At 43.5% G+C, this 14,722-nt stretch overlaps 2 protein-coding genes and 1 pseudogene across 2 annotated transcripts; all 3 read left to right on the top strand.

Moving 5' to 3' along the window:
- Nucleotides 1-474: 474 nt before the first annotated feature.
- Nucleotides 475-6,336, top strand: LOC100828641 (plasma membrane ATPase 1). Its single transcript, XM_003578124.4, has 21 exons — nt 475-797; nt 910-1,029; nt 1,121-1,219; nt 1,404-1,541; nt 1,648-1,782; nt 1,855-2,034; nt 2,133-2,339; nt 2,425-2,544; nt 2,622-2,741; nt 2,820-2,942; nt 3,042-3,146; nt 3,438-3,582; nt 3,753-3,917; nt 4,022-4,260; nt 4,346-4,378; nt 4,602-4,683; nt 4,782-4,942; nt 5,091-5,276; nt 5,360-5,542; nt 5,630-5,808; nt 6,041-6,336. Exons 1-21 carry the CDS (start codon nt 735-737, stop codon nt 6,135-6,137), a joined length of 2,880 nt encoding a protein of 959 aa, XP_003578172.1. The 5' UTR covers nt 475-734; the 3' UTR covers nt 6,138-6,336.
- Nucleotides 6,337-6,364: 28 nt separating this feature from the next.
- LOC100839955 lies at nt 6,365-10,361 on the top strand (annotated as a pseudogene).
- Nucleotides 10,362-10,570: 209 nt separating this feature from the next.
- Nucleotides 10,571-14,614, top strand: LOC100821356 (uncharacterized protein YtfP). The gene is made up of 16 exons (XM_010238659.3): nt 10,571-10,765; nt 10,864-10,998; nt 11,115-11,174; nt 11,278-11,391; nt 11,500-11,587; nt 11,672-11,817; nt 11,887-11,988; nt 12,306-12,377; nt 12,456-12,555; nt 13,027-13,109; nt 13,484-13,561; nt 13,644-13,742; nt 13,838-13,888; nt 13,977-14,033; nt 14,118-14,159; nt 14,337-14,614. The coding sequence occupies exons 1-16, from the start codon at nt 10,634-10,636 to the stop codon at nt 14,436-14,438; spliced, it is 1,461 nt and encodes a 486-aa protein (XP_010236961.1). The 5' UTR covers nt 10,571-10,633; the 3' UTR covers nt 14,439-14,614.
- Nucleotides 14,615-14,722: the final 108 nt, after the last annotated feature.

Raw genomic sequence — 14,722 nt, 5'->3', positions numbered from 1 at the left:
AGAAGGGCAGTACGGTGTGTACAGAGCCTGGCCCACTTGCTGTCTCTGCTGGATGAAACCCTTTGTTTGCTCCCATAATTTAGTTCAGAGAAGTTCTTCATCTATTCTAATCTAATAGGAGTATAATCTAATCTCTGCTTGAGATTGTTAATTAGGTATCTGTGCACAGCCTGGGGTGCTAGCTAGTAAAGGATCTATGTTGGGGTTTAGTTTACTTTAATGCAAGCATAGACTGTCAATGGTCCTGGTCCATTAATTGTATGTTAACAAGTCTTTACTTAAAGTACAGAGATCAGAAATCAAACTACTATACTAAATCAGGGGTGCCAGATGTCAACACAAGACAGACCTCTCTCTTGCTCTCCCAAATGGTGCAGAGAATCCAAACAGTTACACCTTTTTTTAAAAAAAAAACCCTCCTTTGCCCCCTCCTTAAATTTGTCCATGTGCCTTTTCTTACGCTCTTTTCGCCCAGTAATTCTCTTCCCTGTTTCCCATTAATTTCTCCTTCCTCCTACCACCCTCTTGCCTGCTGCTGCCTCTGCCTCTTCTTACACCTTCTTCAGTTACTCCATCGGTCCATCCCCATCCCAGAAGAATTTCTAGAGGTAAAAACCCCAAAGGACTGGAGAAGACACACTATTCCCACCCATTCTTGGTGCATATAAAGGTAAATCCATCCCGGGAGGGAGGAGGGGAAGGGGATCCGTCCGTGAGTGACTGAGGGCGCCGCCATGGCTGAGGCTGAGAAGGATGCCGGCAACCTGGAGGCCGTCCTCAAGGAGTCCGTCGACTTGGTACTTCCTACTGCTGCTCTCTTTCCGTTCCGGCTTAGTGTGTGAATGGTGGTTCTTGTCGAAAGCTTGCGCCTTCGTTGTTTTCGTTGATGGATTTCTTGTTGCTCTGCAGGAGAACATACCCCTGGAGGAGGTGTTTGAGAACCTGAGATGCAGCCGCCAGGGTCTCAGCGCTCAGCAGGCGCAGCAGCGCCTCGAAATCTTCGGTCCCAACAAGCTCGAGGAGGAGGAGGTTTTGCTCTATTCTCTGCGCTCTCGTTCCAGTTCGTTTCGTGTGAATGAGATGCTTAAAGTTCGGGGTTTTGTTTTTCTGATGGTGGCAGGAGAGCAAGTTCCTCAAATTTTTGGGCTTCATGTGGAATCCACTCTCATGGGTCATGGAGGCTGCCGCTATCATGGCCATTGCGCTCGCCAACGGAGGGGTAATCAAGGAGGCACTCAGACACACATCTGAACAAATTTGATGCCCTCAAAAAAAAATCTGAACAATTTGATTAGTTTTCGTTTCCTCAATCTTCTGCTTTGTTGCACATTAGTACAAGCTTATCTGGTACTGTAATGTGCTATGAACATATTTTTTATGACGTTGTGTAATTGTGTCATCAGGGGAAGCCACCGGATTGGCAGGATTTTGTTGGCATCATAACTCTGCTTGTTATCAACTCCACAATCAGTTTCATTGAGGAAAACAATGCCGGCAATGCTGCTGCTGCACTCATGGCTCGTCTTGCACCGAAAGCCAAGGTTATTTTCCACCTACTTTATGTTGCTTCAGTATATGCCCAGATATCAAGTTTGATGTGTCTACAGAGGAGCCCATTCCAAATTCTCATATTTGTTTCTCCTTCAGATTCTTCGTGATGGCCGATGGACTGAGGAAGATGCCGCGATCCTTGTACCAGGGGACGTCGTCAGTATTAAACTCGGAGACATTATACCTGCTGATGCACGCCTCCTCGAGGGAGATCCTTTGAAGATTGATCAGGTTCTTCCCATTGTACTTGACTTGCTAAAATCACATTTGAGGCTTGTCCTTACAATTTCTTGCGTGTTGTAGTCTGCCCTGACTGGAGAATCATTGCCGGCCACCAAAGGTCCGGGTGATGGTGTGTATTCAGGATCGACGGTCAAGCAAGGTGAGATTGAAGCTGTTGTGATCGCAACTGGTGTACATACTTTCTTCGGGAAGGCTGCACACCTTGTTGACTCCACTAACCAAGTGGGCCATTTTCAGCAGGCAAGAGTGAAGCCCTTACCTTATGTTCGTGTGTTCTTGACTGAATTACCAATATAACTCATTTTCCATATGGCCATATTTTTATCTTACTGATGCAGGTCTTGACGGCTATTGGGAATTTCTGCATTTGTTCGATTGCTGTGGGGATGTTTATTGAGATCATTGTAATGTATCCTATCCAGCACAGGGCATACCGTCCTGGAATCGACAACCTCTTGGTCCTTCTCATTGGAGGCATTCCTATAGCCATGCCAACAGTCTTATCTGTGACCATGGCTATTGGGTCACATCGGTTGTCTCAACAGGTTTTCACCTAGAGCATAACATAATCTGGTTTTCAGTTTTTATCTGTTTTAATATACTTAAGAACCATATGATTTTTTTTTTCAGGGAGCAATCACAAAGAGAATGACTGCTATCGAGGAGATGGCTGGCATGGATGTTCTTTGCAGTGATAAAACTGGAACTTTGACCCTGAATAAGCTTACCGTGGACAAGAACCTCGTTGAGGTGAGACAAGGATATTAGTTTAACTCCTTGTGTTCTTGTTCTGGTTTAGATATCTCAAGAAAATAAACTCAACCCAGGTTTTTGAAAGAGGAATCACTCAGGACCAAGTGATTCTCATGGCTGCTAGAGCATCTCGAACAGAAAACCAAGATGCCATTGATACTGCAATTGTTGGGATGCTAGCTGATCCAAAAGAGGTACTGTGCTTTGTGGTGGTGGCAGATAATTACCTTGCTTATATGATGAAATGACTGTTTGTCCACATTCTCATGCAGGCACGTGCTGGCATTCAAGAAGTTCATTTTCTACCATTCAATCCTACGGACAAAAGAACGGCATTGACATACACTGATGGTGATGGCAAAATGCACCGTGTTAGTAAGGGCGCACCTGAGCAGGTACCACAAGAAAACTGCTTTTATATTGACGTCCTATCCTAGCATTGCCTTGTGGAAGTGTTACTCACGATTGCTGTAAACCCAATGAACTGACTGCAGATTCTTCACCTTGCTCACAACACTTCAGAGATAGAGCGGAGGGTCCATTCTGTGATTGATAAATTTGCAGAGCGTGGACTTCGATCACTCGCTGTAGCTTATCAGGTGAGAAAGATTACAATGCACCCTTTATCTAAGTTGTTATTCACAGTGCAGTTACAGTGAGAAGGATTTCATGAAAATGTTTAAAATAATAACGTTAGTAAATAGTAAGCCACTACCATGCAAATGGGAGAGCGGGTGCCTGACTTAAGCTTGTTGTTTCAACTACTCATTTTTCTCTGTTTGTGTATCACTTACATCACTATAATGACTACTATAGTTGACCTGAATTATTTCTTTTAGTTTCTGTTCTTATGTTGTCTTAGCGGTGCATTATTCTATCCTTTCGTGTAGGAAGTACCAGATGGAAAGAAAGAAAGTCCTGGTGGCCCATGGCACTTTGCTGGTCTTATGCCACTTTTTGATCCTCCAAGACATGACAGTGCCGAAACAATTCGGAGGGCACTTAACCTTGGTGTTAATGTCAAGATGATCACAGGTATACTTCCAATGGAACAATATCCCAATGGGCTTAATCTTTATTGGTGTTCCTTCAGTTCCTTTTTTAGTGAACATGTCCCTGATGCAATCATAATAGCTTCACTTTGGCAACACCTTTGTTTATTCCTTATTTCTGGTTTCTTAATTCATTCTTCTAATAATGTTCAGGTGATCAGCTTGCAATTGGAAAGGAAACAGGACGTCGCCTGGGAATGGGTACAAACATGTATCCTTCATCTGCTTTGTTGGGGCAAAACACGGATGAGTCTATTGCTGCTTTACCAGTTGATGATCTCATTGAGAAAGCTGACGGTTTTGCTGGTGTCTTCCCTGGTATGGTTTTTGAGGAATTAAATTACCATACGACAAAGACAGGGAGTTGGGAAAAGGAATAAATATTTAATTCTACTTTAATTGAGTGGATGTTTTTTCTCCAGAACATAAGTATGAGATTGTGAAACGTCTGCAAGCACGGAAGCATATCTGTGGAATGACTGGTGATGGAGTAAATGACGCGCCAGCCCTAAAGAAAGCAGATATTGGTATTGCTGTTGCTGATGCAACTGATGCGGCCAGGAGTGCTTCAGATATTGTCCTCACAGAACCTGGCCTTAGTGTGATCATCAGTGCTGTGCTTACAAGTCGTGCAATTTTCCAGCGTATGAAGAACTACACTGTATGTTAAAAGTGAAAGTGTGCTTGAGTATTATTTCCTAATATATTGTTTATACTATCTGGTTAATGCATGTTCATGTTTGCAGATCTATGCTGTCTCTATCACGATTCGTATTGTGGTAAGTTTTTCCTTGTCTTTCTCCTCTGAATAAAAAAAAATGATGAATACTTCTGTTGGGGATTAATATTGTACAACACGAAGTGAAGATGATGAGATACCTATGCATCGCATCGATGGATTTAGAATATATATTAATCTTGAACACTTACTTTGCCCCTTCTGGCCTATATATCTTACTTCAGGGTTAACTCTATCTCTTCATTTCCCCACATTTTTAACAGCTTGGATTTATGCTACTCGCCCTCATCTGGAAATTTGATTTCCCACCGTTCATGGTCCTAATCATAGCAATTCTAAATGATGGTACCATATCCTTACCTCCCTCCTCTCTGCTTCACAACAGAAGTAGAAGCGGAAAGCTTTAGTATTTCACCTCTTAAACCATTTGCTGCGATCAATAGGTACCATCATGACAATATCAAAGGATCGGGTAAAACCATCTCCACTACCCGATAGCTGGAAGCTGGCTGAGATCTTCACAACTGGAGTTGTCCTTGGTGGATACTTAGCAATAATGACTGTCATCTTCTTCTGGGTTGCATATAAGACGAACTTTTTCCCGGTAATGACCATTGTGCTTAAGCGAATAAAATTTGAATTCAATGAATCTTAGCCAAATGCAGTGTATCCTTGGCTACTAAAACTGGTTTCGAACAATTTTGTTGATCTTTACTTCAACTTACCAATGCTTACTGTTAATGAAATTTCAGAGGTTATTTCATGTCGAGAGCCTCGAGAAGACAGCTCAAGATGATTTCCAAAAGCTTGCCTCTGCTATTTATCTCCAAGTCAGCACCATCAGCCAAGCTCTCATCTTTGTCACCAGGTCCCGCAGCTGGTCATTTGTTGAGCGGCCTGGGTTTCTACTGGTCTTTGCTTTCTTCGTTGCACAGCTGGTCTGCTTTTACTCTCTTCCACCTCTTACAAATTGCTCCAGGAGAAAAGTGACATCGAGCTAAAATTTCGCATTTAATTACAGATTGCTACACTGATTGCGGTGTATGCTGACTGGGCATTCACTTCGATCAAAGGCATCGGGTGGGGCTGGGCTGGCATCGTGTGGCTTTATAACATCATCACATACTTCCCGCTTGATATCATCAAGTTCCTCATCCGATACACTCTGAGTGGAAAAGCATGGGATCTTGTCATCGATCAAAGGGTAACAATAATATGTGTTGCACAGCTGTCTTGGCCCACGCCTTTCGGACCATGCATCATTCATGACCAACGTTTCATCTTGCTGTAGATCGCGTTCACAAGGAAGAAGGACTTCGGTAAGGAGGAGAGGGAGCTGAAGTGGGCACATGCTCAGAGGACCCTCCATGGGCTGCAGCCACCAGATGCCAAGATGTTCTCAGAGAAGGCTGGCTACAATGAGCTAAATCACATGGCTGAAGAGGCCAAGAGGAGGGCAGAGATTGCAAGGTACATAAGATTTAGGACCGCAGGCCACATTGGAAATAAAAATCAATAATGGTGCTCTCTTTCAAAATGCTTTCCTTTCAGTCCTTCATATAGGCTCCACCTGTCCCTTTGTTCATCAGTACATTATTTACTACCCATGAATCCATCTGTGGAGATGAAAGTTACCTACATCAACAATGTGGTTGGTTGATAACAATGCGAAGCTAACCGTGCTGTCTATGGTTGTTTTCAGGCTAAGGGAGCTTCACACGCTGAAGGGCCACGTGGAGTCGGTTGTGAAGCTCAAGGGGCTCGACATCGAGACCATCCAGCAGTCTTACACTGTGTGATGATGAATTGACCTGTGTTGTCCCAGAAAATTGGAACACAGGAAGAATACCAGATTTGTCACCGGCAATTGTGAATTTGATGTTGTCCATGTAGTGCTTATAAAAACAGAACATTTTCCCCCTTGTTTGTCAGTGGTGTCGACAAATTTGGTACGGTGCCATGTTGCCTGTCAAATATGCAACCGGTAGCTTTTTTTTTTGTTTTTTTGTTTTTGTTTTGAGGGGGATGCAACCAGTAGCTGGAAGATCTCCATGGTATATCTTTCAGGCTGTGGACAGCAAACCGTTTCATGGAAAGATTTACCGGGCCTTCTTCCTGAAATGGGCTCGATTTTGGCCTCAACCCAGTCCAGATTGGCCCATAAGGGCCTTTCATCTGACATTTCCATGTACTGGCGGCAAAGAAGGGGTCGCAAATCCAACTCCCGAATCGATCTGCCGGCGGCGGTAACCATGGCCGCCGCCGCCGCCGCCGACGACTACCCAACCATCGATCCGGTATCGTTCGACGAGGTCCTCTGCGGCACCGGTCTCCCGGAGGCCGTCCTCGCCGCCGCCTGCGCCGCCGGCGGCAAGACCGTCCTCCACGTCGACCCCAACCCCTTCTACGGCTCCCTCTCCTCCTCCGTCCCGCCCCTCTTCCTCCCTTCCTTCCTCCTCGACTCCTCCTCCTCCTCCTCCTCCGCCGCCGCCGCAGCAAACCCATCAACCACAGAAACCACCGTCGTCCATGGACTCCAGCGCCGGACCCCTTACTCGGATTTCGAGACCTCGGGGACGGTTCCCGAGCCAGCGGGTTTCACGGTCGACCTGGTGGGTCCCAGGCTGCTCTACTGCGCCGACGAGGCCGTGGACCTCCTTCTCAGGTCAGGGGAAGCAACCACGTGGAGTTCAAGAGCCTCGACGGGGGCACCCTCCTCTACTGGGACGGTGAGCTCTGCCCTGTCCCGGACTCGAGGGAGGCTATCTTCCAGCTTCAGGACACCAAACTGAACAAGTGTTCAGACAAGAAACAACAACTGTTACAGAAGTACTACCTGAACAACTTCTTGAAGCTTGTAGAGGCACACATTGCCGCCACGTCAGTGTCCTGTAGCGATGATGGTGACAAGGAAGAAGCTTCTGCCGGGAAGAAGATTTCCGAGGAGGACCTTGATCTCCCCTTCGTTGAATTCCTCAAGAAAAAACACCTTCCACGCAAGATGATAGCGTAAGTAAGATCGAGCATTCGCAACTGGTCTCTCTCTATTGTCAGCAGTGGTGTGTGTGATGACTAAGATTGACGGGCGGGTGCATAATTTATTTACAGGGTTATGTTATATGCGACCGCAGTGTCGGACTATGACCAAGATGTCTCAGGCTTTCATGAAAAATTACTAACGACGAGAGATGGAATCAAGAATGTAGCTCTTTATTTCAATTCCATTGGGAGGTTAGTTTGCCTCTTTCGGCCGTCCCTCTTTGGAAACACCATCTGTGAAGCAAATATCTTGTTTGTTAACCTTTTCCCTTTAGCTCGAGAAATATAACTAGTCTAACATGTGGGTATTAAAATGAGTTCCTTGCCGGTACAATCTTTTACTTATCTTTACTCTGTATCAGGTTTGCTAATGCAACAGGTGCTTTCATCTACCCTATGCATGGGCATGGTGAGCTACCTCAAGCTTTCTGTCGTTTTGCTGCCGTTAAGGGTGCCCTATATGTAAGATGATGATACCTTCAAACTATGTCTGGTTCCGATTTAACCTGTAACGTTGGCTTATTTCTTTCTGTGATAATCATATAGTCGTGTGTCATCTTTCTAGACCCTGATTTTTTAAGTCTCTTGCAATCTAATTGCAACCTGTCATTTGGTAATGACGGTTTGACACCTCTCTACAGGAATGACTTGAACCTTTTTGTAAAAAAAAAAATCGGATAAACTACCCTCTAAACTATTATCTTTTGTTATCCTTTTGCCACTTATCATCAGCAATCTCTCTCTTCTGTCAATCAGGTGCTGCAGATGCCTGTAACAGGACTTCTAATGGGTAAGGTAATGATAAAATCTATGCTCTATGGTCAGCAACTCAGCATGTTCTTGCGATTATTTGTGTGCCTGATATAGTCACCTACCCAATAGATCCTCTAGTATGTCTTACTTACTTGATCTACATTTTAATCAATAGGACAATAGCTTTTACTGTCCTGGCTCAAACGCGTGTTGACAAAGCGGCATAGGATTTAGGAAGCTCCCTTGGTCCATCAGAGATAGAAAGGAGAGAATTAGGCGAAATCTCTTACTCCATTGAATTTAAGACGACGGAAGTTTGTACACAGACAACAGCAATTCTCTGAAGCCTTTCTACCGCTAGGATTCAGGAAGAGCCTGGTTTCAAGTAGAGGCAAGGGAGCTTGCTTGTGTAGGATAAGCATGGTGATGACTGGTCATGGCTTTGAATGCCCTAGATCGATCACCAGAATCATCAGAAGAATGATCGTTTTCTTTTCTTTCTTTATATTCCACACATGAGAGATGTGTTATGCTTTAGTGTTTTATTGCATTATTCTGTAATTTTTGTAACCCTTTCTTTGTTTGCAACCTCCAATGATCAATACTCTCTTGATCAGGAAAACCAGCATTATGTAGGCACCAGGTTGGCATCTGGTCAGGATATTCGGTGCCAGCAGTTGATACTTGATGCGTCATACAAAATTCCTTCTTTGGATTTGCCATCTGATGCCTCAGACTCAAACCCACCAAGAAAAGTTGCTAGGGGAATATGCATACTTAGAAGGTCTGTGAAACCGGGTCTGTCCAATGTTCTGGTTGTTTTTCCACCAAAATGTAAGAAAAATTGCTTCCCCTCCATGTTTAGTTTAAAGTCCGTGAACTAGTCATGGCTGATTTTTGTTTCCTCTCTTTGATGCCCACATGTTTCCTCCATTTCAGCACTACAAGAGCAGCAGGTTGCAACTGTTCGGGTGCTTCAGTTGAGCAGCAGTGTAGCAATATGCCCTCCTGGAATGTAAGTTATTTCCTATCAATCTTTCATTACTATATGCAACTTCCATCACAAGCCAAATCTCACTCCAAGGTTTATAGTATATCTGTCTATTCCCTGTGCTGATGCCTTTACGGGAAAGCTCTGCATAAACAAAGCAATAGAGGTTCTTGTCCATTTCCAGGCTTCAAATGGTTCAGAAGGCCATTTGGAGACAGCCAGCAAAGACAATGAGGATGTGAAGCCAGGGCTAATCTGGAACTGCGCTTATGTTCAAGGAGATCACACAGGTACATTTCTTTCATAATCATTTTTGGACTGCACTCACAGTTCAATATTGGTAAAAGAACATTCCTGTTCGGATGTGCACATTTATACCTATCCTGTCTTCCACCACCAGGGAACATCCGGCACTGTATTGTCATGCCCCATGCCTGATGAATCTCTGGACTACAGAAATATGCTGGAATCAACAAAAAAGGTATGCATTCTTTGCATTAGGCACCTCTGTCATGCATAATATATTGAGATGTTAAATACACATGGCATATGTATTAAGCATCTGGCCTCCTGATAAGTTAAGTTTGTTTCAATTTTTGTTCTTGCAGTTATTTGCAGATACTTACCCTGACGAAGAATTCTTGCCTAGAAAATCAAGTCCTAAATATGCAGAGTGCGACTCTGATTCTGCAGAGTGAGCACATCTTGTAAAGGTAAATAGTAACATCCTTGCATGTGGAACTCGTACTGTTTGCTACGTAGTAACATTTAACTTGTTGCATATGAAAACATCGAAATATTGTATGATGAACTGTAATGTTTGCTCCAAGTTACCTCATTTGCATGTGGGGCTTTGCAATGTTTGCTCAATAGGTTTCTCCAACAGCCAATAGATCTTCCGGTCTCCTCGCAATACTACCTGGGTGTGTTCATCAAGTCCGGATGATGAAGGGCAAAAACGGGGCCGTGCAATCATAACAACAAGTTTCGGAGCTGTTGTGAACGAGGGAGAAATCTATGAGCACGAGATGGTGTGTTTCTCTTCGCCGAAGACGAAGATAGTCGTCTCACCTTGTCTGTAATGTCCATGTAGATAGTGATTGAACTTATTAACTTGATTAATTTTAGTTTCGTGTGAACTTGTGTTCTCTGTGTATTCTACGCCATGGCAGCTTGTAAACTTCTGCGGTACTGTTGATGCTTCTATAAATTGCTATGTAAAAAACTTGAAAACTTTCAATCATATAATAGTTAGATCTCAAGTAAATGGATGAGATAAAATATGAAACCTCCAATCACTTTTAAAAAAACACATTTTATTAATACAGTTGCAAATTTGTACCGCAAGAATCCTTTAAAAAAAGAGATAAGATTCGGCCCACAAAAAGCCTGCTAGGCGGACGGGTTTACACTGTGCGGCCCAGGCGCCCAGCTCACACCTTGGCTTACCTTCCATCCACTGTTGTTCTAAAAAAAACTTCCATCCACACCACCAGACCACTGCTCGACGAAATGCCGCATTGGCCGTGGCTCCAGCCCGCCGCCGCCACCGCTCGCCGCGCCACCCCGTTCGTTCTCCGCAGGAACAAGTGCTTCTCCCCCGCCTCTGTTTGCGCCTCTCCGTCCATCCATGACCGCGCGCAGGTAAGCTCTGCTCTGCCGCCCCGCCCGCCCGGGCGCCGGGCGCCAACATTGACGACAGACCCTCTTTATATATGCACGTATGTACACATGTGCCTCAGGAGGAGGAGGAGGAGCGGAAGTCGCTGGTTGTGGTGGGTGGCGGGGCGGCCGGGGTGTACGCGTCCATAAGGGCCAAGACCCTGGCTCCCCACCTGAACGTGCTGGTCATCGACAAAGGCAAGTTCCTGTCCAAGGTACTAGCTAGCACGACCATGCCATGATGCAACCCCACTGGAATGGACATCTTCTACTACTCTAGTGAGACATTGATTCAGTATCAATTTTTACTGGAACTGGTTTGGTTGTGTAGGTCAAGATTTCCGGCGGTGGCCGATGCAATGTCACCAATGGACACCATCTTGAGCCCTCGGTACGTCGTGTGTACACTCGGCATACATAATACTCTGACTGATGGGATATAATACTTACTGCATTGCTTTTTTACTATCACCATTGTTGCGATTCGCTCTCAGGGACTCGCGAGGAATTATCCTAGGGGTCACAAAGAACTCCGGGGATCCTTCTTTAGCACTCATGGCCCACAGGATACCATGCATTGGTTTTCCGATCATGGTGTGGAGCTTAAGGTAGCTTGCTTAATTCACACATCACATTTACCTCAGCATCTTGTAAATGTTACTGCTCTGAAGCCAACCTTTTCTTATCTGTGTCTATTGCTTTGTTTTTTATGTCAGACCGAAGACGATGGTAGAGTATTCCCTGTCACTGACAACTCTGCATCAGTAGTAGATTGCCTGCTGAATGAGGCAAGACGGCTTGGAGGTATCTAATACTCTTTGACTCTGCTTTTCATTCAGTTATGTCATCCCAACAAAACAATTCCCGAAACCGAGTTCTTTTTTGAAGTTTCCCTGCAGGCTGGTAAATCTGTGTCTAGTGCATCCGTCAGCGACAGTGGCAAGTTTGTTCTGAAAGTTGAGAAGCGTACTGTTGATTTTGTTGATTATGTCAACGCTAATTATGTCTTGGTTGCTACAGGAAGCAGCCAGCAGGTTTGGAAATAGATGCTTGCCCTATTAGATAACATAAACTGCGTCCCTTACATTTTCTCTTATATGCAGGGTTACTCGATTGCTACACAACATGGTCACTCCATAATTGCACCGGTGCCCAGTTTGTTCACATTTAAAATTGCAGACAAGCGGCTTTCTGATCTCTCTGGGGTACTAATCCATAACTCCATAAGTACTATTGTCAATCTCATGCTAACAAGTAGTGGTGTGGAACTTGTTTTCATCACTCATATGCTCTTAATAACCACATATCACATCTTAAGTGTCCAGCTTTAGCTGTCACCTTATGAGTTCTTTCACCTCATAGGGCACCCTGTTTTTATTTGCTTATATCGTAGGAATATACTGGCATAAAACTTGCAAGACCTCGGGACTAGCTTTAAAAAAATGATGAACTGGGATGCAGACTTTCTTTAAAAGGTTCACTGCACAGAAGTGATTCCTTCCCTTTTTCTTCTATCATGTAGGTTACATTCACAAGAGTCAAAGCAAAATTGATGCTAGATGGCATTCAGAAAAGTGCTCCTGAATTAACTCAGGTTAGCCAGACACCTTCAGCAATAGGCTCCGTCATAGTCTCATAGATGTTGCTTACATTTATTGCTTGGTCATTACAGACGGGCCCTATGTTGGTTACACATTGGGGGCTTAGTGGCCCTGTTGTTCTTCGATTGTCTGCATGGGGAGCACGTGAACTGTATCAGGAAAAGTACCAAGGTGAGATCCAAAGAAATTTACAGCAATGTACTACATTCACAACTGGACAAGTGGAGATGGCACCACGATTGTATTTCTAATGCCGGCCCATGTTCGTACTTGCATGCAGTACATCTAGAACATACAGAGTATCTTCTTGTCCACTTTCATTGTTCCATTTCTTGTTCGTAGCACTATAGCAAATTAGCAATGGTGCAACAGAAATGGAATCTCAAATTAGGAATTGTACATGGGTCAAGTTCTCATGCACCTTACCTTGAGAAGTACCTTTCATGCTGAGAGTTGCTTATTAACATTACACCATCATTTAGGATTTACTGTTTTGTTTCTTCAGCAGGTGTATTTTGTATTTCATCGATTACATGAGATTTTCTATTACAGTAGTATTTTAAAACAGCATGGAAGCCCTAGCAGTAATTATCAAACACATCCACTTCCCTTGTTGAATTCCATACATTTCTTTCTACACAGCAAAGCTTATGGTTGACTTCATACCTGACATTCATATTGAGGACGTGAAGCGCATCCTTTTCCAGCACAAAGATCAGCATGCGGTTCCTTTCTTTCCCATGCTTTTTTAATATGACATCGTTAACGCTTTTGAATATTCATCTAAGAATCTGTATTTTTTTGGTGTTAACTCTTTTGTAATTGCCTTCTGCTTTAGTAAATTAAAAGTCAGTTCTTATAAATGCCTTCAGTAAGATGGATATAGCTGTTTCATTATGTGACCCTTATTAGGCTTTTTGAGTTCAATTTGATGGCGATTTGCTATTGGACATGCAGATAATTACAACCACCTTTCCTATATTCTGTTTTATATGTCATATGGAATTGTTTTGATCAATGTTTTGGCTGGCTTCTGTATTTTTTTACACAAATATTCTGTGTTTGGTGGAGTTTAACCAACAAGTTTCAATCTTTCCAGAAGAACAAAGTAAATAACTCCTTCCCCACGGAGTTTGGTATGGTGAAGAGATTTTGGAGATTCCTGCTAGAACAGGAGGTTGTGATATTGCTGAATTTCTGATCCTAACTCCCCATCCCTTTAATCCGATGTTTTAGTCAGTCAAAGTCTTCTCTTGCAGAGTTTAGATGGTGATATGCACTGGGCCACCATACCAAAAAATCATCTGAACGCTATAGCACTTCAGTTAAAACAATGGATGTTTGAGGTTGTCGGGAAGGTATGTGGTATCTTAATGTACCACTTGAAAAGTTCAGAAGCGGTTTGATCCTTCTGTCGAGACTCACAGATGTGTTTTCTCATCATCATATGTAGGGTCAATTCAAAGATGAATTTGTGACCGCTGGAGGTGTTCCACTTTCGGAGGTGTCTAACACTCTAGCCCAGAACTTAAATTGCAGTTTTTATGGATAAACAACTTGGATAAAATCTAACTTGTTCCTCTGTCATGAAGATATCACTAAACACCATGGAAAGCAAGAAGCAGCCCAATCTGTTCTTTGCAGGAGAGGTAACAGTACTGTTGCTCTTGAACTTGGGACACTCTGGACCAGCAATGCTATTATTCATCTAACAGAGAGTGATCTTGCTTTAGGTACTTAATGTCGATGGGGTCACAGGTGGATTCAATTTTCAGGTGAGAAACTTCCTAAATACTAAATAGTATCACTTCTCATTTCCATAAAAAGATGTGCGCAAATTCATCGATTTACTATTGCACTTCAAGTACTGAACATAAATTTGATCCTTACTAAATAATTTTGAAGTGAGAACAAAAGATTTCCAACTAGCTTTTGTTCTTTATTTCCCCCAGAACGCATGGACTGGTGGGTATATAGCTGGGACAAGCATAGGCACATTGGCATCAAGCAGCAACCTCAGACCGCAGGCATGTTTGCAACTGGAAGCATCATGAGTACCCTAGATTTGTTCACTCTGAGGCCGGTGATTCAGGGATTCTAATTGGCTGACAAACTTTGTAAAAACTTCTGAGGATAGGTTAACTGCTAGTCCACCCCTGCACTAGTTCATGAACAAGCAAGGATAAATAAGATCCAGGAAGTTATATTGATGCAACAATTTTGTTGTCTAGCAAGATCATTAAGCAGTTGTGTAGTTTTACAGCTAGTACTTTGCAAATAAGTATCACACGATCTACCAATGCATTGGTTTCCTCAAGGTTATCAATTTCTAAACATA

Source organism: Brachypodium distachyon, chromosome 4 (genome assembly GCF_000005505.3).
Source record: "Brachypodium distachyon strain Bd21 chromosome 4, Brachypodium_distachyon_v3.0, whole genome shotgun sequence".
NCBI classification, from domain to species: Eukaryota; Viridiplantae; Streptophyta; class Magnoliopsida; order Poales; family Poaceae; genus Brachypodium; species Brachypodium distachyon.
The sequence above is the reverse complement of the archived record's forward strand: the minus strand, read 5'-3'. Positions and strand labels throughout refer to the sequence as shown.

Coding starts and splice junctions, on each gene's coding strand:
- LOC100821356 (XM_010238659.3), top strand. CDS start 10,634: ATGCCGCATTGGCCGTGGCTCCAGCCCGCCGCCGCCACCGCTCGCCGC. Junction 13,110..13,483: donor AGCACAAAGATCAGCATGCG/GTTCCTTTCTTT, acceptor CAATCTTTCCAG/AAGAACAAAGTAAATAACTC. Junction 14,034..14,117: donor ATCTGTTCTTTGCAGGAGAG/GTAACAGTACTG, acceptor ATCTTGCTTTAG/GTACTTAATGTCGATGGGGT.
- LOC100828641 (XM_003578124.4), top strand. CDS start 735: ATGGCTGAGGCTGAGAAGGATGCCGGCAACCTGGAGGCCGTCCTCAAG. Junction 1,030..1,120: donor ACAAGCTCGAGGAGGAGGAG/GTTTTGCTCTAT, acceptor TGATGGTGGCAG/GAGAGCAAGTTCCTCAAATT. Junction 4,943..5,090: donor ATAAGACGAACTTTTTCCCG/GTAATGACCATT, acceptor ATGAAATTTCAG/AGGTTATTTCATGTCGAGAG.